Consider the following 23,356-nt stretch of genomic DNA (forward strand, 5'->3'; position numbering starts at 1 on the left):
TGTATGAGGCTGGTCTCTGGTCGTCTGTTCTCTGTTACAGGCCCTGTATGAGGCTGGCCTCTGGTTGTCTGTTCTCTGTTGCAGGCCCTGTATGAGGCTGGTCTCTGGTTGTCTGTTGTCTTTTGCAGACCCTGTATGAGGTTGGTCTCTTGTTGTCTGTTCTCTGTTGCAGGCCCTGAATGAGGCTGGTCTCTCGTCGTCTGTTCTCTGTTGCAGACCCTGTATGAGGCTGGTCTCTAGTCGTCTGTTCTCTGTTGCAGGCCCTGTATGAGGCTGGTCTCTGGTCGTCTGTTCTCTGGTCGTCTGTTCTCTGTTGCAGGCCCTGTATGAGGCTGGTCTTGGGTTCTGTTCTCTGTTGCAGACCCTGTATGAGGCTGGTCTCTGGTTGTCTGTTTGTCATGGTTCCTGGACCCTCCCCCTTCCCCCACGCTTGCCTGTTGTCTGTGTGCTTGACGAACGCTCGTATGGGTACAGGAAATCCTCACTTCCGGTCTCGGCTGGTAGCGTTCCAGCCGGCGGCCGGAAGCACGACCACGTCATCGGAGCGTCCAGGAAAAGTCGCTTATTAAGCGCGCTCCCCGAAGCTCGGCGCTTCGTGTACTTTCACGCCGTGTTCCCGCTGCGGAACGCCGTATTACCGGAAACCAGAGCCAGAACTCGCCCGTACAGATAGCGCAGGAGCGCGTTTGTATGTTTGTTTGAGCCGCGCTAGGAGCGCATATCTTGCTTGCCTTTACCACGCTGGGAGCGCATATCCTTGCTTTGTTTTCACCGCTCTGGAAGCGCATACCCTTGCTTTGTTTTCACAGCTCTGGAAGCGCATAATTTTTCCTTCGGTCCCCGCGCTGGAAGCACGTTTCCTTGCTATGTTTTCACAGCGCTGGGAGCGCATAACTTTACCTTGGGTCATAGCGCAGGAGCGCATACTTTTACTTTGGTCGCAGCGCTAGGAGCGCCTGGTATTCTCTCGCTTTCCACTTCCGTGATGGCAGCAGGTCAGCTGTACAAATAAGGAGGTAATCTGTGTCCCATCCGAGTGTTGTGGGTTGTGATTGCTAACTAACGAATGGTGGCTAATCAGTGTTCCCTTGTCTCCCTGTTCAGTTGCTGCCCTGAAACTACTCGCGAGAGGGAATGCCGCCACCACCATTCCAAGCATTCCTGCCCTAGGTATTTGGCTGCCATCCTCACTCGCATCCTATTCCTGGTTTTGTTACCTACCTGGAGCAGGGGAGGGTGTGTGTGGGGGCGGTAGTCCGTGTCGTCTCTGCGAGGACCCACCACAAGAAGCAGGTACTTGTGGGGAGTCATGGAACACTCTTCTGTTTTGCAGACCCTGTATGAGGTTGGTCTCTGGTTGTCTGTTCTCTGTTGCAGACCCTGTATGAGGCTGGTCTCTGGTTGTCTGTTCTCTGTTGCAGACCCTGTATGAGGCTTGTCTCTGGTTGTCTGTTCTCTGTTGCAGACCCTGTATGAACCTGGTCTCTGGTTGTATGTTCTCTGTTGCAGACCCTGTATGAGGCTGGTCTTGGGTTCTGTTCTCTGTTGCAGACCCTGTATGAGGCTGGTCTCTGGTTGTCTGTTCTGTGTTGCAGACCCTGTATGAGGCTGGTCTCTGGTTGTCTGTTCCCTGTTTCAGACCCTGTATGAGGCTGGTCTCTGGTTGTCTGTTCTCTGTTGCAGACCCTGTATGAGGCTTGTGTATGAGGCTTGTCCTGGTTGTTTGTTCTCTGTAGCAGACCCTGTATGAGGCTTTTCTCTGGTTGTCTGTTCTCTGTTGCAGGCCCTCTATGAGGCTAGTCTCTGGTCGTCGGTTCTCTGTTGCAGACCCTGTATGAGGTTGGTATCTTGTTCTGTTCTCTGTAGTGGACTCTGAATGATGCTGGGCTCTGGTTGTCTGTTCTCTGTTGCAGACCCTGTATGAGGCTGGTCTCTGGTTGTCTGTTCTCTGTTGCAGACCCTGTATGAGGCTGGTCTCTGGTTGTCTGTTCTCTGTTGCAGACCCTGTATGAGGCTTGTCTCTGGTTGTCTGTTCTCTGTGGCAGACCCTGTATGAGGCTGGTCTCTGGTTGTCTGTTCTCTGTTGCAGACCCTGTATGAGGCTGGTCTCTGGTTGTCTGTTCTCTGTTGCAGACCCTGTATGAGGCTGATCTCTGGTTGTCTGTTCTCTGTAGCAGACCCTGTATGAGGCCTGTCTCTGGTTGTCTGTTCTCTGTAGCAGACCATGTATGAGGCTGGTCTCTGGTTGTCTGTTCTTTGTAGCAGACCCTGTATGAGGCCTGTCTCTGGTCGTCTGTTCTCTGTTGCCGATCGTATATGAGGCTGGTCTCTGGCTCTGTTCTCTGTTGCTGACCCTGCATGAGGCTGGTCTCTGGTCGTCTGTTCTCTGTTACAGGCCCTGTATGAGGCTGGTGTCCGGTTGCCTGTTCTCTGTTGCAGACCCTGTATGAGGTTGGTCTCTTGTTGTCTGTTCTCTGTTGCAGGCCCTGAATGAGGCTGGTCTCTCGTCGTCTGTTCTCTGTTGCAGACCCTGTATGAGGCTGGTCTCTGGTCGTCTGTTCTCTGTTGCAGACCCTGTATGAGGCTGGTCTCTGGTCGTCTGTTCTCTGGTCGTCTGTTCTCTGTTGCAGGCCCTGTATGAGGTTGGTCTCTTGTCGTCTTTTCTCTGTTGCAGACGGTATACAGTCAAAATATTGAGTAAAAAATATAGAATTGCATTAATATCGAATTAAAAATATAGAATGGACTAAATATCGAATGGACAGAATATAGACAACAAAAATATCGAATGTAATGGACAAAATATCGAATGGACAGAATATAGACAACAAAAATATCGAATTTGAGGTAAGTAAGTTAATATCGATTTACATAAATATAGAAAGTCAAAATATCGAAGTATATAATATAGATGTTAAATATATCGATTTTTTTATAATATCGAATTTTTTAATGTGTTTTTTATATTAGTATATGTGTGAAAAGTGTATATTTATTTTATAATTTATTTTAAGTAATGACTTTTATGGTATTTAATTTTTGCGTAATTTGATTCTGTAGCGGGTTGTGGGTTTATGGGGGACTAGGGTGGGAAGTAATTTAATTATAATTGATTAAATGTTTTAATTTATTTATTGGTATTTATCTTGAATTAATTGTTAATTAATTTGTAATTGGTAATTAATGACATTATAAATGGTAATTCATTTTTATTAATTGATTCATTGATAATTATGTTAATGTTATTAATTTATTTACTGTAGCAGGTTGTGGGTTTATAGGGGAATAGGGTGGGAAGCAATTTAAAAATAATTAATTATAAAACATTTATTTATTGTATTCATTTTTAATTAATTGTTAATTCTTTTTCAATTGCTAATTAATTAATTGTAAATTGGTTATTAATTTGTATTACTAGGTACTGATTTTTAATAAATATTTTTTATTTGTATTTTTAATTGATTAATTATTATAATATATGAAATTAATTGGTAATTTTTTTAATTAATTTGTAATTGGTATTAATATATATATTTTTTAAATAAATATATGAAGTATTTACTTTCCCTACTGTCGCACTCACTGGAGTGGGAATAGTAATTTTTACCCCTACTCTAGCCAAGGTTTTCCCTACTGTTGCACTCTCTGGAGTGGGAATAGGAATTTTTACCCCTACGCTATCCAACGCTTTCCCTACTGTTGCACTCTCTGGAGTGGGAATAGTAATTTTTACCCCTACGCTATCCAACGCTTTCCCTACTGTTGCACTCTCTGGAGTGGGAATAGTAATTTTTACCCTCTTGCTATCCAACGCTTTCCCTACTGTTGCACTCTCTGGAGTGGGAATAGTAATTTTTACCCCTACGCTATCCAACGCTTTCCCTACTGTTGCACTCTCTGGAGTGGGAATAGTAATTTTTACCCTACGCTATCCAACGCTTTCCCTACTGTTGCACTCAATGGAGTGGGAATTGTAAATTTTAACTCTACTCTATCCAATGCTTTCCCCACTGTTGCACTCTCTGGAGTGGGAATAGTAATTTTTACCCCTACGCTATCCAACGCTTTCTCTACTGTTGCATTCTCTGGAGTGGGAATAGTAATTTTTACCCCTACGCTATCCAACGCTTTCTCTACTGTTGCACTCACTGGAGTGGGAATAGTAATTCTTACCCTCCCACTATCCAATGCCTTCCCTACTGTTGAACTCTCTAGAGTGGGAATAGTCATTTTTACCCCTACACAATCCAACGCTTTCCTTTTTTACCCCTACTCTATCCAACGCTTTCCCTACTGTTGCACTCACTGGAGTGGGAATAGTAATTTTTTCCCACTTGCTATCCTACGCTTTCCCATCTGTTGCACTCTATGGAGTGGGAATAGTAATTTGTACCCCTACGCTATACAGCGCTTTCCCTACTGTTGCACTCTCTGGAGTGGTAATAGTAATTTTTACCCCTACGCTATCCAACGCTTTCCCTACTGTTGCACTCATTGGTGTGGGAATAGTAATTTTAACCCCTACACTAACCAACGCTTTGTCTACTGTTGCACTCTCTGGAGTGTGAATAGTAATTTTTACCCCTACGCTATCCAACGCTTTCCCTACTGTTGCACTCACTGGAGTGGGAACTGTAATTTTAACCCTCCCACTATCAAACGCCTTCCCTACTGTTGCACTCTCTGGAGTGGGAATAGTAATTTTTAGCCCTACGCTATCCAACGTTTTCCCTACTGTTGCACTCTCTGGAGTGGGAATAGTAATTTTTACACCTACGCTATCCAACACTTTCCCTACTGTTGCACACTCTGGAGTGGGAACTGTAATTTTAACCCTCCCACTATCAAACGCCTTCCCTACTGTTGCACTCACTGGAGTGGGAACTGTAATTTTAACCCTCCCACTATCAAACGCCTTCCCTACTGTTGCACTCTCTGGAGTGGGAATAGTAATGTTTACCCCTACGCTATCCAACGTTTTCCCTACTGTTGAACTATCTGGAGTGGGAATAGTAATTTTTACCCCTACGTTATCCAACGCTTTCCCTACTGTTGCACTCTCTGTAGTGGATATAGTCATGTTTACCCCTCCGCTATCCAACGCTTTCCCTACTGTTGAACTATCTGGAGTGGGAATAGTAATTTTTACCCCTACGTTATCCAACGCTTTCCCTACTGTTGCACTCTCTGTAGTGGATATAGTCATGTTTACCCCTCCGCTATCCAACACTTTCCCTACTGTTGCACTCACTGGAGTGGGAATAGTAATTTTTACCCTCCCGCTATCCAACGCTTTCTCTACTGTTGCACTCACTGGAGTGGTAATAGTAAATGTTACCCTTTCCGCTATCCTACGGTAAAATTTTTGTATATTTTTTAATGATATTATGTTCATATATATATATATATATATATATATATATATATATATATATATATATATATATATATATATCTATACTACTATTATAAAGAGAGAACTTGCACCTTTTGGCCAGGTAAACTCGGGAACCACAGCGCCAATCTACACACCCGATACATCTATGAAAATGTCAGGGTGTGTAGATGGACATAGGCGATATAAATAATGGAAAAAAAAGTAAATAAAAAAAATTACGTTTGTAAACAAAGTAGTCCCCTAAAAGTAGCGCCGGCCGGGACCTAGCGCTGGGCACTACGTGACGTGCGTGAAGACGACAAGGAGGAGGGCGGTGCAGTTACGAGCGGCTGTGCAGTGAGTGAGGAGGCGGCACAGGTAAGGAGGCAGCAGTAAATGAAAATGTCTGGGCGGGAGAGGGGCGCGAGTGAGTCTGAGCGAGGGGGGCGCGAGTGAGTCTGGGCGGGTGGGGGGTGCGAGTGAGTCTGGGCGGGTGGGGGGTGCGAGTGAGTCTGGGCGGGTGGGGGGTGTGAGTGAGTCTGGGCGGGAGGGGGGTGCGACTGAGTCTGGGCGGGAGGGGGGCGCGAGTGAGTCTGGGCAGGAGGGGGCGCGAGTGAGTCGGGGCGGGAGGGAGTCGGTGCGGGAGGGGGTCGGGCGGGAGCGGGTGTACTGCCCCCAGCCCCTTTCTGCCCCAGGCAACGCTGGGGCGGGCTACTAGTGGATTATAAAAGTACAGCGTTGCTAATATACATTAGAAATTGCTGCTTCAGTAACTCGGGAGAATGAATAATATATATTGGAATGAATTACTTCGAAGCACGTATTAAATAAAGACGTGTGTTGAAGTTTGGGTCACAGTGCATCGGATCTATGGGAAAATGTGAGAGGTTAAGGCATAGAGAGTGCTTCTGGAGGAAAACTGGGGACAGAAGTGCTCATCTATTAGAATGTTGCACGGCACAATGCCACGGAACGTCAAGATGATAAAAGAATCCGCATAAAGTGCGTGGCTGTGCTGCCTGCCGGTATTAGTAAAGGGAAGCGAGACAGTGACACACTGTGAAAAGTAACATCGCCTCATTCGCCTGGGTCTGGTGCACACCACTTGTCACTCGTCTGTTGGAGACTTACCCTCCCTATGAAAGATGTGTGGTTTTCATGACACATTTTGAGAACTGGCAGTTAATGTGGCTGGAAATGGCCCCTTTCAAGATTATCGCTTGTGGAAAAAGATTTTTGTTCCTCTCATCTTCTCTTAGTGTGAATATCATTTCTGCAGATATTCAGTAGAAGGGGGATCCCTTTCTGCAATTTACATGCCTGATTAGGTGTTTTACTATGGACTTGACAATGGGCAGGTTAAAACCCATCGGCAGGCTGTAAACGGCTGGGACAAGTGGGGAGACCTTTAGAGCCCAGCAGTGTGCTGTGATTGGTTGGGAGTGGCGTATAAACTACTTAGAGCCCATCAGCATTCTGTCATTGGTTGAGACTGGTGCAGCAGAGCTTTAGAGCCCATCAGCATGCTGTAAATGGTTGACACAGGTACAGCTGAGCCTTTTAGCAAACAAGATGGCTGTGATTGGTTGAGAACGGCGCAGCAAACCATTTGAGCCCATCAAAAACAAGGTGATGGATGGAATGCTTGAATTATACTCAGCCACTCTAAATTGCGCAAGGCTACATCTCAATCCATTATTTTTTCGCAAACCAGGCAAGCTCAGTTTCGACCGAACCATGTGCCAATCAGTCTTCACCTTGCTCCAATGGAAATAGTCCAGCCTGAACTGCCATGCCATGGTCCACTTTGACTCAGAACACCAGCAAATAAGGACTGTTTTCAATCTTACCAGGGCTCATAAGCCATGTATAGCTTTGTTCCAGTGGCACAGTGAGAACGGGACCCACTTCTGGACATACTCATCCCACTTAGGGTATCAAAAACAAGGTGATGGATGGAATGCGTGAATTAATCTCAGTCACTGATATATAGGCTATATAAAAAAAATAAAAAAAGTAAATTAAAAAAATTACGTTTGTAAACAAAGTAGTCCCCTGAAAGTAGCGCCGGCCAGGACCTAGCGCTGGGCACGACGCGACGTGCGTGATGACGACAAGGAGGAGGGCGGTGCAGTTACGAGCGGCTGTGCAGTGAGTGAGGAGGCGGCACAGGTAAGGAGGCAGCAGTAAATGAAAATGTCTGGGTGGAAGGGGGGCGCGAGTGAGTCTGAGCGAGAGGGGGCGCGAGTGAGTCTGGGCGGGTGGGGGGTGCGAGTGAGTCTGGGCGGGAGGGGGGTGCGACTGAGTCTGGGCGGGAGAGGGTCGCGAGTGAGTCTGGGCGGAGGGGGCGCGAGTGAGTCGGGGCGGGAGGGAGTCGGTGCGGGAGGGGGGCGGGCGGGAACGGGTGTACTGCCCCCAGCCCCTTTCTGCCCCAGGCAACGCTGGGGCGGGCTGCTAGTATATATATATATATATATATATATATATATATATGTGTATTAACAAATCAATTCGAATGTTTTTTTTTTAACTTACATTACTTATTTATTAATTGTAAGGTATTTTAAGTATGTTTAAGTTAATTATATTTATTATTTCATTAATTTTCAATTACTTTAAAGCATTTCAAAAATCAATATTTTGACTAACTATATTTTTTACAACGATATTTTTGATTCAATATTTTTGTACTTACCTGTTTGGAGATAGGAATTCGATATTTTTGCATTCAATATTTTTTACTCTATATTTGTGTCATCGATATTGTTTCAGTGATCCGTTGCAGACCCTGTATGAGGCTGGACTTTGGTCGTCTGTTCTCTGTTTCAGACCCTGTATGAGGCTGGTCTCTGGTTGTGCGTTCTCTGTTGCAGACCCTGTATGAGGCTGGTCTCTGGTTGTTTGTTCTCTGTTGCAGACCCTGTATGAGGCTGGTCTCTGATTCTCTGTTGCAGACCCTGTATGAGGCTGGTCTCTGGTCGTCTGTTCGCTGTTGCAGACCCTGTTGAGGCTGGTCTCTGGTCGTCTGTTCTCAGTTGCAGACCCTGTATGAGTCTGGTGTCTAGTTGTCAGTTCTTTGTTGTATCCCATGTATGGTGCTAGCTTCTGTTCTCTCACTGTCTGCACCTGCTTCTGCTTAAGGTTTAGTAGTAGAAAGCATTGTTCTATAGTGAAGCCTCAAAGATGGTTCACTGTGGGCCACGGCCCAGATGTCATTTAAAGGGAACTGGAATAGAGACACCCTGAGGGTACCTCACAAATACCAAAAGACTGAGGGTATATATTTAATTAGTTAGGGAGGTATATATGCAACATTCAAGAGCAATATGGATATGTGTGGCTAGAATTAGAACCCGAGTTTTTGTTATTGGTACGTACATTCTTGATATATTTTGCCAGTATAGAGCAGTAAACCAGGTGGGTCGCTAGGAAGATGCAATTGTTGGAGAAGGTCAATGGTGGGCCGTCGGGTCAGGGGTTGAGTTCCTTCAAGACATGTGTCTTCAGCATTTTTCTATTTTGTAGGAGACTTGGAGCTGATGTCATATCGCTATTGATGCTGTATCAGATCCAGATAGCGTGAACAGAGGAGGCTTACCTTTTTACTTTTTTTCCATCTTACGTTATTTTGTCTCCAGTGAGGTGACTGATGTTGTCCACTAGACTTAGTTTGTTTGCCAGGTAAGCCGGGGTCTGGTAATCGAGCGCCTAATGAGTGATATAAATGATCTTGAAGATGATCTGGGCTGGACGGGGGAGCCAGTGTAGGTCTTTTGATGCGGAGATGATATGATCAAATTCCTTCAAGACCTTGATGAGAGGTGCCGCTTCGTGTATGCTTCCTTTAATAGTGCCAGGGTGTTATTGGGGAAAGAGTTGAGCAGGGCTTTGCCTTCACCCTCATGGAAGAGGACTTGTACTGTTGTTCTGATGTTGTTTTGTTTATGCTACCTTTCAGGGGTGCTAGTGTAGTATTGGGGATACTATTGAACATGTCTTCACTACTTCCACTGCGGAGAGAACTTGTTCTTGTTCCAACCAAAAGAACTTCATTTTCTTCAAGAGAGAGATTTGGAGCCAAGCTTACTTCTTTCCAGCATGTGGCTTGAATGAGAGGTGTGTGTTGGGGGTACACCTGAAAGTTGAAAAGCCAGGCTTGAACCTGGGGTTGTTTTGAGCCGGTGGTATACAAGAAGAATTCAACATTTGTGGGGTTTAAATTTAGAACGTTAGTCAGAATGTATGAGTTTGGGGTAGGATTTGGGCAGGTTGGAGAAAGCTGGTAAAATTATGGTTTCCCCCTTTGGGCAATCCAATGCAAAGTCAGGTGGCCAATCCAATACGAAGTCAGGTGCCAATCTTTTTCGGGCAGTAAAATGTCATAACTCTGAGTGCGTTCCTCGCAAAAGAGGAATTTCTAAATCTGAGTACATCCCCTTCCAACCATAGCCGGACTTTGTATAAACGGTGTGGAACGCTGACGCTGGTATCAGGTGTTTTCACCATGATATACTCACTCAGCGCTATTCCCACCAGGCAATCCATCAGATTCTGGTAAACTAATGTGACTTCTACCACACTGTCATCATTTTCAATGCCCACTTCCTGTTCAGAAGCAGAGTCCTCAAAATCCGAGACATGCCTGACCTTTAGACTGGCTACCATCTACTTTTTAAACTGAGGTTTTGATATTTTAGTTTTCTCTTCATTTTTATGTATTTAGATGAGCATTGTGGGTCCTTCATTTGTTTCAGGGGCTCTTCTGACCTCCACTTTGACCGTCCTCGTCAGAACGTCTTTCGGGTGTATCCTGAAAGGAATGAGAGGAACATGTGTCAGTATCCTGATATCTATCAGGCGGTTTAACATGATTATGGTTACTTAAATTGTAACGTTTTTTGGCAGTGGAAACCCACGTTGTGACTGTTTTTTCTTGGTTTTTCTTATTGTCCCACTTATTTTTTGTAAAAGAGTTGGGTTTTTTGCTTAGAATTATCTTTTTTAGAATTACTCCTAGCCTGTGGCTTTCCTGGTCTGGCTCCCAAATTATCTCTTCTCAGCGTAGCATAAGTTTCTTCGCTAATTTTAGGCAATTCGCGCTCCTGCTCTGCAGGAGTCAATTCCCTTGGGCGTATAGCTAACGCTGCTGTTTCCTCATTAATGTTACTCAACATTATGGCAGATACTGCGGCAAAATTGCCCATCAGTTTCATCCTTAATTCTAGGACAGGTGCTGCCCCACGCTCATTCTGCACCTGTTTTAAAACTTCAGGTAACACTGCCACAGAAGGGATACTACGGACTGAATAATAAACACATGTGTATCACATATGTGAAGACCTTGGTCATAATGCTAACAAAATGGGGGATAATTTAACACAGGAAAATACCTTGGCGCTCGCCAATTAACGTGAAGTTAACAAAAACAGATGAAGCAGTATTAGCGGTGCTACAGGTGACGGAAAACCCCTAAACCCTCAGTTGTGAGACCCAAGGGTCGGAAATGTGCTGAAACCAGTTCCTGTGCACATGCATACAAGTAAAATGAAAGTTAAAAGTATTGTTGGCGGAAAGATCGAGGTAAGTAATGTTTCTTGTAGAGTTTTATTCAAAAGATACCCGAAGTCCAGCCAACACGTGTTTCTTCAATAGGGCATAACCCTTGACTTCTTCAGGGCTGTTATGCAGTGAAAGGTATCTTAGACCTAAAAAAAAGGTGAACTCCTGTGTGGACTTTTTGGAGAAATTAAAACTCTGCAAACTTGACATTGACTTGGTACGGATTTATGGATGGAGATCTTTTTGGTAAAAGCAAAGACTGTGGAGAGATTGTCTGAAGATAAACAGGGGGTTTTCCTATTTGCATTCGTGAAGGGGAGAATTGCTTTTACTGTTAATACGGTGCTCTGTCCCCTTGGTTTGGGGGCCCCCTCTCGTCTAGTACACTTCTTTAAAGTGCTGCCACGTCTAAATGTTGCCAAGCATTTAGGCGTCAAGTTCTGCACAATGTCTTTATCAGTTAGCAATAAGTGCCAATGATTAAGCTAATTTACCAGGGATTCTGGCCCTAGGACCAAACAGGCCTAAAGAAGAGACACCAGTGTCTGTCTCCTTGTCTATGATACTTGGGACTGGTACTACAATCTGGATATGTGTGGCCGGTACTTACATTCCTGATATGTATGACTAGTACTTACAATCGGTATGATATGCGCCTATACACACAATATCGTATTGTTTTGTTATGTGGATTTTTAGAGCGCGGCTCATCACCCGTGAGGGTATCCAGACACCGAGTAGGGCAGGCCTACGGGTAGATGAGAGATCATGCCTGTGTCGTCAAGAAGAGTCACGGCATGAGGTTCCTTCTGAAGTCCATGAGGGAGGGGGAGGTTCTGAGGTGTTGCAGGAGGCTGTTCCATGTCTTGGCTGTGAGGTATGAGAAGGCGTGTCCTTCGCTTCAGGCCTTCTTGATGAGAGGGAGGTGTGCTCTAGCCTGGGACGTAGATCAAAGGTGTCTGGCGGGTTGGTAGAAGTTGAGGCGGTGGTTGAGGTAAGTTGGATCAATACTGTTGTGGGCTTTATGGGTTTGGGTGAGTAGCTTGTACTTACATCTTTCATGGACTGGGTGCCAGTAGAGATTGTTGAGGTGCAGAGAGATGTTCAGAATGAGTCTGGCGGATACTTTCTGGGTGGTTTGGAGTCGGCCTAGAACATGGGCTGGGTTTCAGAGGTAGAGTGTGTTTCCATAGTCAAGTCTGCTTGTGATAAGTAGCTGGGTGACTGTTCATCTTCTGTTAAGTGGTATCCACTTGAAAATCCTGCGTAGCAGTCGCAGGATGAAGAAACATGATGAGGCGATGGTGTTGATCTGTCTGCCCATGGAGAGGTTGGTGTCCAGTATGATCCTGAGGTTCTGACCATGGTTCGTAAGGGTGGGTGGGGGCCACCAAGAGACACTCCCAGGGGGAGTGGTTGTTCCCAAAGATAAGGACCAACATTTTGTCTGTGTTGAGCTGGAGGCAGTTGTTTTTCATCCAAGCAGCGACATTGCTTCAGCAGTTGGTGAAGTTTGCTTCGGCGCTGCTGGTAGAGGTGCTAAGGGAGAGGTTGAGCTGTATGTTGTCAGTGTAGGATACTATCTTGATGCCATGGGCTCTCAGGCTGTCCACGATGGGCGTCATGTAGATGTTGTGTGTATGGCTGAGCGACAATCTTTGAGGGTCGTGGGGCCAGGGTTCCTGGCACTGGGAGCAGTCCAGGTGCAGACGCGCTTGCCTTTGCCACGCGCACTGTGCACATCCACTGCGAGATCGCGCTGTGGCCTACATTATGTAGGGACACAAGTGGGCGGTGCTTCTGCTGTTGGGAAGAACCGTGAGTTGGAAAATCCCAGGCGGGAATACCTGTTCGAGAAAAAACGGGCATGAAATCCTGGGCAGCGGCGATGTCACTTGGGCAAACCGATGTAAAGTTGGACTTTAGGTCTAAACTTAGACTTTTGGTCTACGTTTACCTTTGTGAATCGGGCCCAGGGCTTGTGCAGTTGTCCCTTTAGTGATTCATTTCTGTAAGTGAGACCACACCCTACTGATCTTTACATATTTCTTGCACTCTCATCTCTGCAGGTAAAACTTCAAGAGCAGCTGCGTCTCCTGAAGAAAGAGGAGGAATATAGACTGGAGTCTAAAGTCAAGGACGAGGAACAATGTAAAACCATGAGGGTGAGTGCCAGCAGTGAACCCTGTGGGTCTGGTCATGTCTGCACTTTAGTCTATGTGTGGACCTGATAAGGTTCCAAACATACAAAAACCGATGAGTCACCCAAAGGAATGGGTTATCAACACCACCAGGTAAATTCACTGACCGGAGTCACTGCCATGGATATAGGGGCACAAATTTGCCCAAGGTGTGTCCTCAAATAAACAAAGTGTAGTGTCCTCAGAGACATTTTTTACAATAGAGCTGTTCTCGAATTTTAAAGGCTATTTGGGGGCTGAATGAAGGTTGGACAAAAATGTCCATGTATTACGTTTCAACATAATAATAGGTGTGCGCCTGAATTGAACTTAGCTTCCTTGTATTGTATAATTTCTAAAATAAAAACACTAATTACTCTGCTGACCTGAAGGTATTTAATTGGTGTGTAATAGTGTGTGTATGTACAATTGTGGCATTATCTAGCTGTGAGCATGCACTAGTTTGTCTGAGCACGTTCATGCTTATGTGTGCGTGTCTTAGGATGTGTTCATATGTGGACGTCTCTGAAATTATCTTCGGGAGTGCGGTCATGTCTGCGCATCTCTGTTTCTGTGGACATAGATAAGTGTTTGTGTGTGTGTGTTTGTGTGTGTGCGTGTGCATGTATGGATGTTGAGCCACATAGTATGCAAATTCATGTGCACATTTGTGTGTGTGTGTTAGGGGGTTGTGTATGCTTTCGTCTGGATTTATTTTCTGTGAGTTTGTACTTGCATATGTGAATGCCTGTCTATAGGTTGGCATATTGAAAGGTCTGGTAGTGTTTGTGAGTATGTAAGTACATGTATGCTTCTATATGAGTGTGTGCACTGAGAGTACCTGTATGCGTGGGTGTGTCCATGCGAAAGTGGGTATTTGTAGGTTGTGTAAGCACTGGTTATGAATATTAATCTCTGAGTTTGTACAAGCATCTATGCATCTATGTGTGTATCTGTATGAGTGTGTGCCTGTGTGAGGTTATGTGTGCATGGAGTGGAGATATGCATCTGTGAGTATGTGCATGCATCTATGCGTCTGTGAATGAGCACACTAATGTGTCCTTATGTATGAGTGTGTGCCTCTGTGAGGTTATGTATGCACGGAGCAGACAGAGATATGCATCTGTGAGTATATGCATGCATCTATGCATCCATGTGCAAGTGTGATCATGCATTTGTGCATATGTAAGAGTGTGTGCCTCTGTAAGTTTGTGTATGCATGTATCAGAACACTGTTCAGAGGGCCACCTGGATACTGGACCCAATCCAGGTGTCTGAGGTCTTTTTCTCGCGATGTCCCAGGGTCCGCCCTCCTATGGATCCTGTTCACCTGGGTCAAGCACCTCCTTCTGGGCCTGAATCTCATGTGGGTAGTGTAGCTCAAGCAGTCAAGGCTCCTTCGGGGGAAGCTCAGATCAGTGAACATGACTCATAACTCAACGTGGAGCAGTGCGAACAATAAATCAAATGTTTTTACATAAAAAGAAGTATTCTAATTCTAACTCTACACAAACAAAGGTAAACAACATTCAAAAGCAATATTACAAACCCCTTGAGGTCAGGGCTCTAGTAGCACACAGCAGCAGAACTTTTAAAATGGTGATTGAGCCTGTAGGCCTCATTCCAGTGGCACAGGGTAAAAAGTAACTGTTCGCCACTACTGATCACTACACGGTATGGTGTCACCACAACACTTGTGCTGCTTAACTCCTGGTGAAGGCGGTAGCCTTCCACCACTGTGAGGGCAGCACTTTCAGCGGTCCCCCAGTTCAACAAGACCCTGCACTCCATGAGACAGGCCTGTGTCATGGCGCACACATATGATCCGTTTTTGCCTGTGACAAACAATCAGCCTTGGGGATCCAGACAACAACACAATTGGGCACTGGGGGACGGGGTACACGTGTCTCACCACGCAGAGGGGTTTTCCATCCCACCCCCATGGCTCTTGAGTTATCTATTCATCCATTGGACTGACTCTGCCATTGTGTTGAATTTCTTGCTTGGGTGTGGACATGTTTACCTATGACCTAGCCATGTAGATGGTATATGCAGCCCCATGTCTCCTGGCAAAGCTGTTTACAATGAGAAACTGACATCTTGATAGTACGCTGCCACCACCACTTTAGTCAGGACTTGGGAAGTAGTGTCCTGTGGGTTATGGGGACACGCTTGGCACGCCTCTTCACATCAGCGAACAGGTTCTGAAACGTAAATTACCAAGGATAGGCCTAGGCCTCTTTGCACCCATTATATTAGGGGGATTACGGGCCTCACAAAAAGTCAGGGTACCAGTTTCACAGGCAGTCAGGCACTCCGTGCAGGGGTACATGCCAGGTTACCATTCTGGAGGCAAGTCCTCTCCTAATGTACCATACTGTACTGTTCACTTAATACCTTCTAGCAGGTACCCTGTCTCTGGACATTTCTTACCTAATTGTGCTGTGGGACGCAGAGAGTAGATGATTCACGTTGTCAACTGGTCCCCAAACTAGGAACCCTGTCCTGACGAAGACTGCATTGGACCACAGAGGGTAGAAACACATTGTGTTGACAACATGGAGGAAGAGTATGAATTCAGAATTGAATATGAAAGGTGTTGCCAGTAAATCATTCCACTCAGGGAAGCATATATTTGATAAACCTATGAGTCTCCTCAAGAGCCACGTTGATCAGCCCTGATCTCACAGAGTAGCATCTTTTAACTTGGGTGATTTACAAGTCCCTGCAGTATGTAAAAATCAAAAAATGGTAAATAGTGATGGTGATGATGAACTATATGTTTCTCACTTTAATCAAAGTTCTATTCCAATCATATATGCAACAGATATACTAATGATAATACAAAATAAGCTGCATATTAGATTTATCTGCTGTCCGCCTTTAAATATTTCTAAAATAATGCAAATCAGCCAAGACTGATCCATATTCCTCTACAAATGTCTTTAACACTAAAATATTGGAACTAGTGGTCAGCTCTCTGCATGTTTACTTTTGGACACTTCTGAGCACAAGAGGCATTCCTCACTTGTCCTCATCGATGAAACAGCCGCAGACTTCCCCAGAGCATTTCACTAAATTCCCAGTTTCAAATGTGTTCACATACAGGATTCTGCCATGTGTTGAACATAAACATTACAAAATAATTAAATGGAAATAAACCTCAGTCCCACCTATGTTTCAGGGAGCTATACTGTTAGAGTTTAACACAACAAAGGAACACTTTCCTTATTAGGACTTGTGACACAACACGAGGACACAACCCTGTACCAGGGAGAGAGCTAATACGTGCAACACTCTGCCAGGATTTGTGACACAATACAAGAACAAAGCACTGCCAGTACTGGTTACACATCACAGCAGCACAAACCTCTACATGTATACTAGTGACACAGCACAGGAGCACAGCCATTTCCCTGTACAATAGTGATACATACAGGAGCACAACTTCCCACATGTATCGTAGTGACTCAGCACAGGAGCGCAACCCTCCACCTGTATACTAGTGACACACACAGGAGCATGCCCCTCTACCTGTATACAAGCGACACTGCACAGTAGCACAGCACTCCACCTGTATACTAGCAACACATACAGAAGCACAACCCTTTACCTGTATACTAGCAACACTGCACAGGAACACAGCACTCCACCTGTATACTAGCAACACATACAGAAGCACAACCCTTTACCTGTATACTAGTGACACATATGGGAGCACCACCCTCTACCTGTATACTAGCAACACATACAGAAGCACAACCCTCTACCTGTATACTAGTGACACTGCACAGGAGCACAGCCCTCCACCTGTATACTAGTGACACATATGGGAGCACCACCCTCTACCTGTATACTAGCAACACTGCACAGGAGCACAGCACTCCACCTGTATACTAGCAACACATACAGAAGCACAACCCTTTACCTGTATACTAGTGACACATACAGGCGCACAGGCCCCCACCAGAAGTGGAGAAATGCCTGACTCCACAGTATTCCTCCGTCCAGCTCTCCATGGTGACGCTTGAGAGACAAACCTCTCTCATCAGCTGAAACCCTTCTATTCCATGCCGGGGTGTGATATACTTCACCTGATGGCTCACACCCTGTTATTCTATGCTAGGGTGTGACATACCTTATCTGATAACTCACAGCCTCCTATCCTCAGATAGGACAAGATGTCACACCAACCTCCTCGCCCATCCTCTCTAGGAATTTGTTTGGGAATTACCTGAAGGAACTGGAGCTGTAACACTGATTTATCTGGTAATTCTTGATTTCTCGTTTTCATAGCACAAAACTCATAATCCTGGTATAATTTTAAGTATGACATTACTACTTTAGTAATTCCACATCACTCTCAATGGATCGATAGTAGGATACCCCCTGAGCGTCTCCTGGGTGGAAATAGCCATGTCCTCGCAGCACAGGGGCAGCCCGCACACCCCACATCTCGTGCCTTCCACCCCAAGTGCTGAAACTTCCTGGCCCCCCTTCTTTTACATTCTCTCGTGTGACTCACGCTTGACTTCAGTCAGTCTCTCCACTCAGCCCGTCTCTGGGACTTTGACTGTCTCTGCCTGCGGTGGGTTCTCTTCCTTGCACTCGCTCCATGGATCGAGCGTCTCTGCCTGCGGTGGGTTCTCTTCCTTGCACTCGCTCCATGGATCGAGCGTCTCTGCCTGCGGTGGGTTCTCTTCTTGCACTCGCTCCATGGATAGAGCTTCTCTGCCTGCGGTGGGTTCTCTTCCTTGCACTCGCTCCATGGATCAAGTGTCTCTGCCTGCGGTGGGTTCTCTTCCTTGCACTCGCTCCATGGATCGAGGGTCTCTGCCTGCGGTGGATTCTCTTCCTTACACTCGCTCCATGGATCGAGGGTCTCTGCCTGCGGTGGATTCTCTTCCTTGCACTCGCTCCATGGATCGAGTGTCTCTGCATCTTCAGAAATTCAGACCTGTCTACAGTTTGTGAGGTGTCGGAGGGAAGGGGGGGGGGCAGGAGTGTGAGAAGGACGTCAGACAGTAGAAGTGAAGTTATTGAATTTAAAACGTTTTAAATAGCGCGAACAAGATCCCAAAGGATATCAGCGTGCTTTACAATGGATGGGAGGAAGGACATAAATGCAATATCGACATAACGTGAGAATAAAAAAAACAGGGATAATCGCATAATTACAAGAAAAATGAGTCAAGGAGAGTAATACAATAAACAGGTATATAGCGGGATACTAAGGGGGGCACACTATGCGGTAAAAAGAACAGCATCAAATGATGGTACAATGGTTGTAGGATCAATGACTTCGAGTAGTAAGGTACTGAGAGGCTGCAGGTCAGAAATTCGGAAAGTCGCGCTAGTGATCTGAAGAAAGTATCATGCTCTCCACCTCCCTCTGGACTCCCACTCTCAGGACGGCTTGTTGGAAGCTTTTTTATATCTAACCATCTTTTCTTTGCTCCTGACAGGACACGTTAAAAATTGAGAAGCAAAAAATTGAATCTGAGTTTGAAAAACTGCAGCAGCTCCTGAAAGAAAATAAGCAAACACTGCATGGAAAACTGGAGGAGATGGAGAAGAAAATCACCATGGTAGAAAATGCAAATATCACCAAACTGTCCAATCAAATCACCTCTCTCACTGCCCTGATGACGGAGATAGGAAAGAAGTGTGAGGCGCCGGCGTGGGAACTCCTGAAGGTGAGATACCGTTTGGTAAATACAACAAAAGAAGAAAGTGAATTATCTATATTTTATTTGCAGTGTTACATGTGTTGGAGGAACACACATGATCTCCTGTCAGGGTCAATAGACAGTGACGCCATGCACTCCGACAGGCACACAGCATACATAAAGACAGTACTATACTGTCCCTTTTATGCTGAGAGCTCAATATAATATACAAACAGTTGACTTTACATTAAGTTCTTATAGTGTCACATACATGTCAGTAACCCATCTCAATATGCAGATGAGTTGTTTTATATTTATGCATTTTTTCTTATTATGTGCGGTGCAGCACACCAACCAATCCCAGTGACAGTAATTAACATATGGAGACAGGGGAGCAGAATGTAAAAAAAGCAGGATAAAAATGTGCAGCATAGTAAGAAGCAAAATCTGTGAGAATTTGAAAGAAACCATCTTCCTCAGAAGAGTGAAAACATTTCTTTCTCTTCTACAGCGTTTACTTTTTTCCTAATGGACACTACATATTTTAACTTCATGTTAGGATGAACAGTGAGCTATGTAATTCGTCATTTAGAAAAGGTAATGATTTTTTTTTGGGGAATATTCATTTATTGCCATTTTGTTCTATCATAACAGCAGATCACACTATATATATTATCAATAAATATATCAGCACTTAAGTTCACTCTGGGAACAGTAAATGAGTAAGTAATGCATTTATAGAGCGCGCGGGGCGTCTGTGGTATGCCAATGTATCAGTGAGCAATATAGAAGTGGAATTAGTGTACATGGAAACGTTTTGTTCCAATATTATAGTAAACGGAATAAACAAAGTCGTTAACACTCCATCAGGGTGAAGCCAAAAATATAAATTTACAGTTATAATAACAAAAACTGACAACAACAGATTAGGTCCTCGGGGCGGCAACTGAAGCACAATAACATGATCACTGTAAGAACAGGGGGCCCCATTTATAAGGTTTTACCGTACGGCAGCGCCGCACGCCTTCCTGTTGCGCTGCCCTACGGTAAAAGAAAAGGGCAGGAATGTGGCCTATCTATCAGGTACAGCACATTCCTGTCCTTTTCTCCTGCGCCGGCGCACAATGGGCTGCTGTGCGCCAAGGCAGGCACTTTTTTACCATGGCGCAAGGAAGCCTGAAGAACCGGATTTACTTAGAACCCAGCGGTGCCAGGGATAACGCCCGATGTCTTCGAGTTCCCCTGCCTTGGCAAACAGAGACACAGGACACTTCTAGATGACGTCAAAGACCAAGTTTATTGGTTGCAACCAGGAACAGAGATCTACGAAGGACAACACGGGTGGTTCGCCAGAGACTGCACAAATTCTAGGAGCGGAGCATCGTCCTTTATGCCAAAAATCAAGCCTTAGGCTACATTCCAGGCTAGCATTAAACTGACCAATGAGCAAGTGACATTTCAAACATATCGCATAACGACAGTCCCACTTTCCGTTGTCCAGCCCCAAAAGATGATCAAGCAAATTCCAGTTTTCCTGTTCGATCAGGCCGGACAAACCCATTATAAAGACCTCAACCCAAATCAGTGATTAAGCCATAAAGGAAGGAACAGAAGCAGATGAGAAGCAAGATAGAAGGGTGTGTGTATGTACCATAAAACCACCAATGTCCTGCTCTTTTTCTGACCAGCTGCTTAACAAGGAACTGGCTCAGCGAGGTCAGCCTCGGGCAAGGGAGTCAGTTCGGCCAGGTCACACAAGAGTCAGCTAAGGTGTACGTGTCCCAAAGACTCGTTCGGCCATAGTCATCGGCCTATGTGAGGGCAACCACACAAAATGGCTGCCACATACAAAATGGAACCGGAGGGTTCAAACGAAATCCCTGAATACGTAGTGTTCTCATTGATCGATTATAACGAAAACACTCATACACACCGCACTCATCATTTGCGGTTCGCTGATACCAAAATCGTCTATATCCGACAACCTTTATTGAGCAGGTTCAAAATCCACGGAACCACAGACCCTCCTTTTGCCCTTACATAGGCAATAACCTAAACTCACGTCAATCTGAATCCAGGTCTATATTCATCAGGTCATCAAGATGTTGCTGTAGCATCATCCTAGTACTTAGCATCTCTCTCTGGACAGGTCTCCTCGCACACGAAGTAGCACAAAGGCCACATATAGCAGGAGCACACTGTACGCAAAGACAGAACAGGAAAAGGATAGCTAAGACCACCCCAATGACCATCAGAATCTTCCATCCCCACATAGATAACAATCCCCAAAACCATCCCATCAAAGACCAATCTCCCTTTTCTATATGTATAGAATCGGAGATCTTATGTAGCTTGGAAATGGCCTGGAAGACTGTCGGAGCGTTGTCTGGAATGAAAACACAGCAGCTCGATTGAATCAGTTTACAAACCCCACCTCTATCTGCAAGTATGACATCAAGAGCAACTCTGTTCTGAAGTGTCATAAGTCTATCCGACTGGAGCTCAGCAGTCAAATTACTAAGGGCACCGGCAGTTTCGACTATGGTGGACTCAACCACTCTCGTCAACTGGCGAATGTTCCTGCTGTTTGCCATAGGTCCCCAGAACGGCAGAAAACCCTTGAAGAAGTCTCCCAACTCTTGCCCTGCGGTATCTTCCTCACTGAAGATACCTCTAGCAACTCTCATCTTATGGTAGTCTGCCGCAGCTGTAAAAGTAGGGGGCAACAGGAAAGAAACAAAACATGAGCCCGAGAAATAAGGGGGCAACCATGTGTACGCTTTGTCGTAGCAGATGAAATAGGTACCCTTAGCTGCTAAAAACAACGGAGAATTTCGGGACTTGAAAACGTACGTCTCAGTACAGATGCTCTTCCCTAACTGAGCTCTCGGATTCTTGCCATTACCTTGCAGACAATAATGACCCTGATGGGGCACTATCCAAATCGGAGGGGATCTCTTTGCTCGCTGACTAATGCTCAAGCTAACTCCATATCCAGTCAAGTTCCATCTGGCGTATGCCTGTAACTCCTCTCTGGGAATAGTTCTATACGAGTCAATGTCTCTACTCATATTTGTGATTCCCACTACCAATGCTTTGTTGCTCGAGTTACCTTTCGCAGAACGTGGGGAATAGGGTTCAATGGCATACATGAACATTGTCTGAAACGCCCACAAAGAACCATTGTAATTAAATGGTAGGACCAAGTACGGAATACCCTTATCTGCAGTATGGGGCATAAGACCACACACCCAACAATTAGTTGTGTTCACTACTAGCTGGTGTTGGTGCAGAAGCTGAACAAAAGAATTATTAGCAAATTCCATTTTCCTAACAGTTTCATGTTCGGGCAGAGGGTGAAAAGAATGTGAAGAAACAGTAAAAGCAGGTATAGGTTGTACAGTGGGTGCAAACGTCACGTCGAAAGAGAATGTCACATAACCAATTAAAAATATCATTAAACTCAGTAGCATAAATAAGCACAATATAAAAAATCTTTTCAGGATGATCAATTTGTGTATCTTGCTTTTAAAACTCATTGTCTCTACAGGTCTCTCCAACTCGAAGTAATCCATCCTCACTAAATATGCTGCTCGCGGTGGAAGGGTGTTCTATGCTAAGGAATGCTTCTGTCAACCCAGGACAACTCCCTTAGGCCAACCAGAACCTTCGACCTAGTGTCTCAGGCTTGCACTCCAAAGACGTCGGCAACCGCGACCCTACAGCTGAACCCGGATGGCGGTTCGAAAAACAAAAATAAGCAGATCCTCGGAGGAGAGTTAACCTGCAAACAGAAAAATCATAAAAACTTAATTTATTAGTCCCACGACTCTTGGTCGCAAATTATAACGATCTTTCCCAGAGAATGTCTGTTCTTTGAATAGGAGTTCAGGCTCAGTAGTGTTCAATCGATTCGAAGGAGGCACAGCTTCTTGCAAAAGATCTTCACTTTCTTTCTCAGAATGTGTTCCAATCAGACGGGCATCGCTGAATGGCAAAAATCGTGGCACAGTTTCAGTCTCAGAGTCTGGAAGTCCTTCCTGGACCCATCGGTCGTACGGTAAAAGCAACGGGGCCCGTTTGCAGTGTACGCCGTGGATCCAGTTTTTCTTGCCTTGCACTCGAACTGCAGAACGTGTAGATAGTAGAACCAGGTATGGTCCTGTCCAGCGGGGCTGCTCGTTCTTGCTCCGCTGAAAGTTCTTAGCAAAAACCCAGGCACTGAGTTCAATGGCGTGGCCTGGATCTTCGGAAGCCTGTGGCAGACTATTGAGAACCTGTTGATGTAAGACACGTAGTTTAGCCGTCAGTTCGTGCAAGTAATCAAGTAACACAGGGTATTCGATCTCGCTAAATTTTGTCGGTCTTGGCACACCCCAAATGTTTGCCGGGCGGCCAAACACAACCTCATACGGACTCAAACCCATTCGCGAATGCACAGTCATTCTAGTGGACAAAAGGGCTAAAGGCAAGGCATCTGGCCATTGTAAACCAGAGCTCGCTTGGATTTTGGCAAACTTTAATTTGAGAGTGCCATTATAGCACTCGACTAACCCATCTGATTGGGGGTG

The 23,356-nt window shown here is 45.3% G+C and overlaps 1 protein-coding gene across 1 annotated transcript in view; it reads left to right on the forward strand.

Moving 5' to 3' along the window:
- Positions 1 to 23,356, forward strand: part of LOC147710125 (E3 ubiquitin-protein ligase TRIM39-like) — a 120,221-nt gene that overhangs the window by 9,254 nt on the left and 87,611 nt on the right. The window contains exons 2-3 of the mRNA XM_086920823.1: positions 13,006 to 13,101; positions 18,582 to 18,812. Coding sequence (XP_086776949.1) covers positions 13,006 to 13,101; positions 18,582 to 18,812 — 327 coding nt within the window. The remainder of the gene's footprint in view (positions 1 to 13,005; positions 13,102 to 18,581; positions 18,813 to 23,356) is intronic.

This window comes from Lissotriton vulgaris, chromosome 5 (genome assembly GCF_964263255.1).
Source record: "Lissotriton vulgaris chromosome 5, aLisVul1.2, whole genome shotgun sequence".
In the NCBI taxonomy this organism is placed as follows: Eukaryota; Metazoa; Chordata; class Amphibia; order Caudata; family Salamandridae; genus Lissotriton; species Lissotriton vulgaris.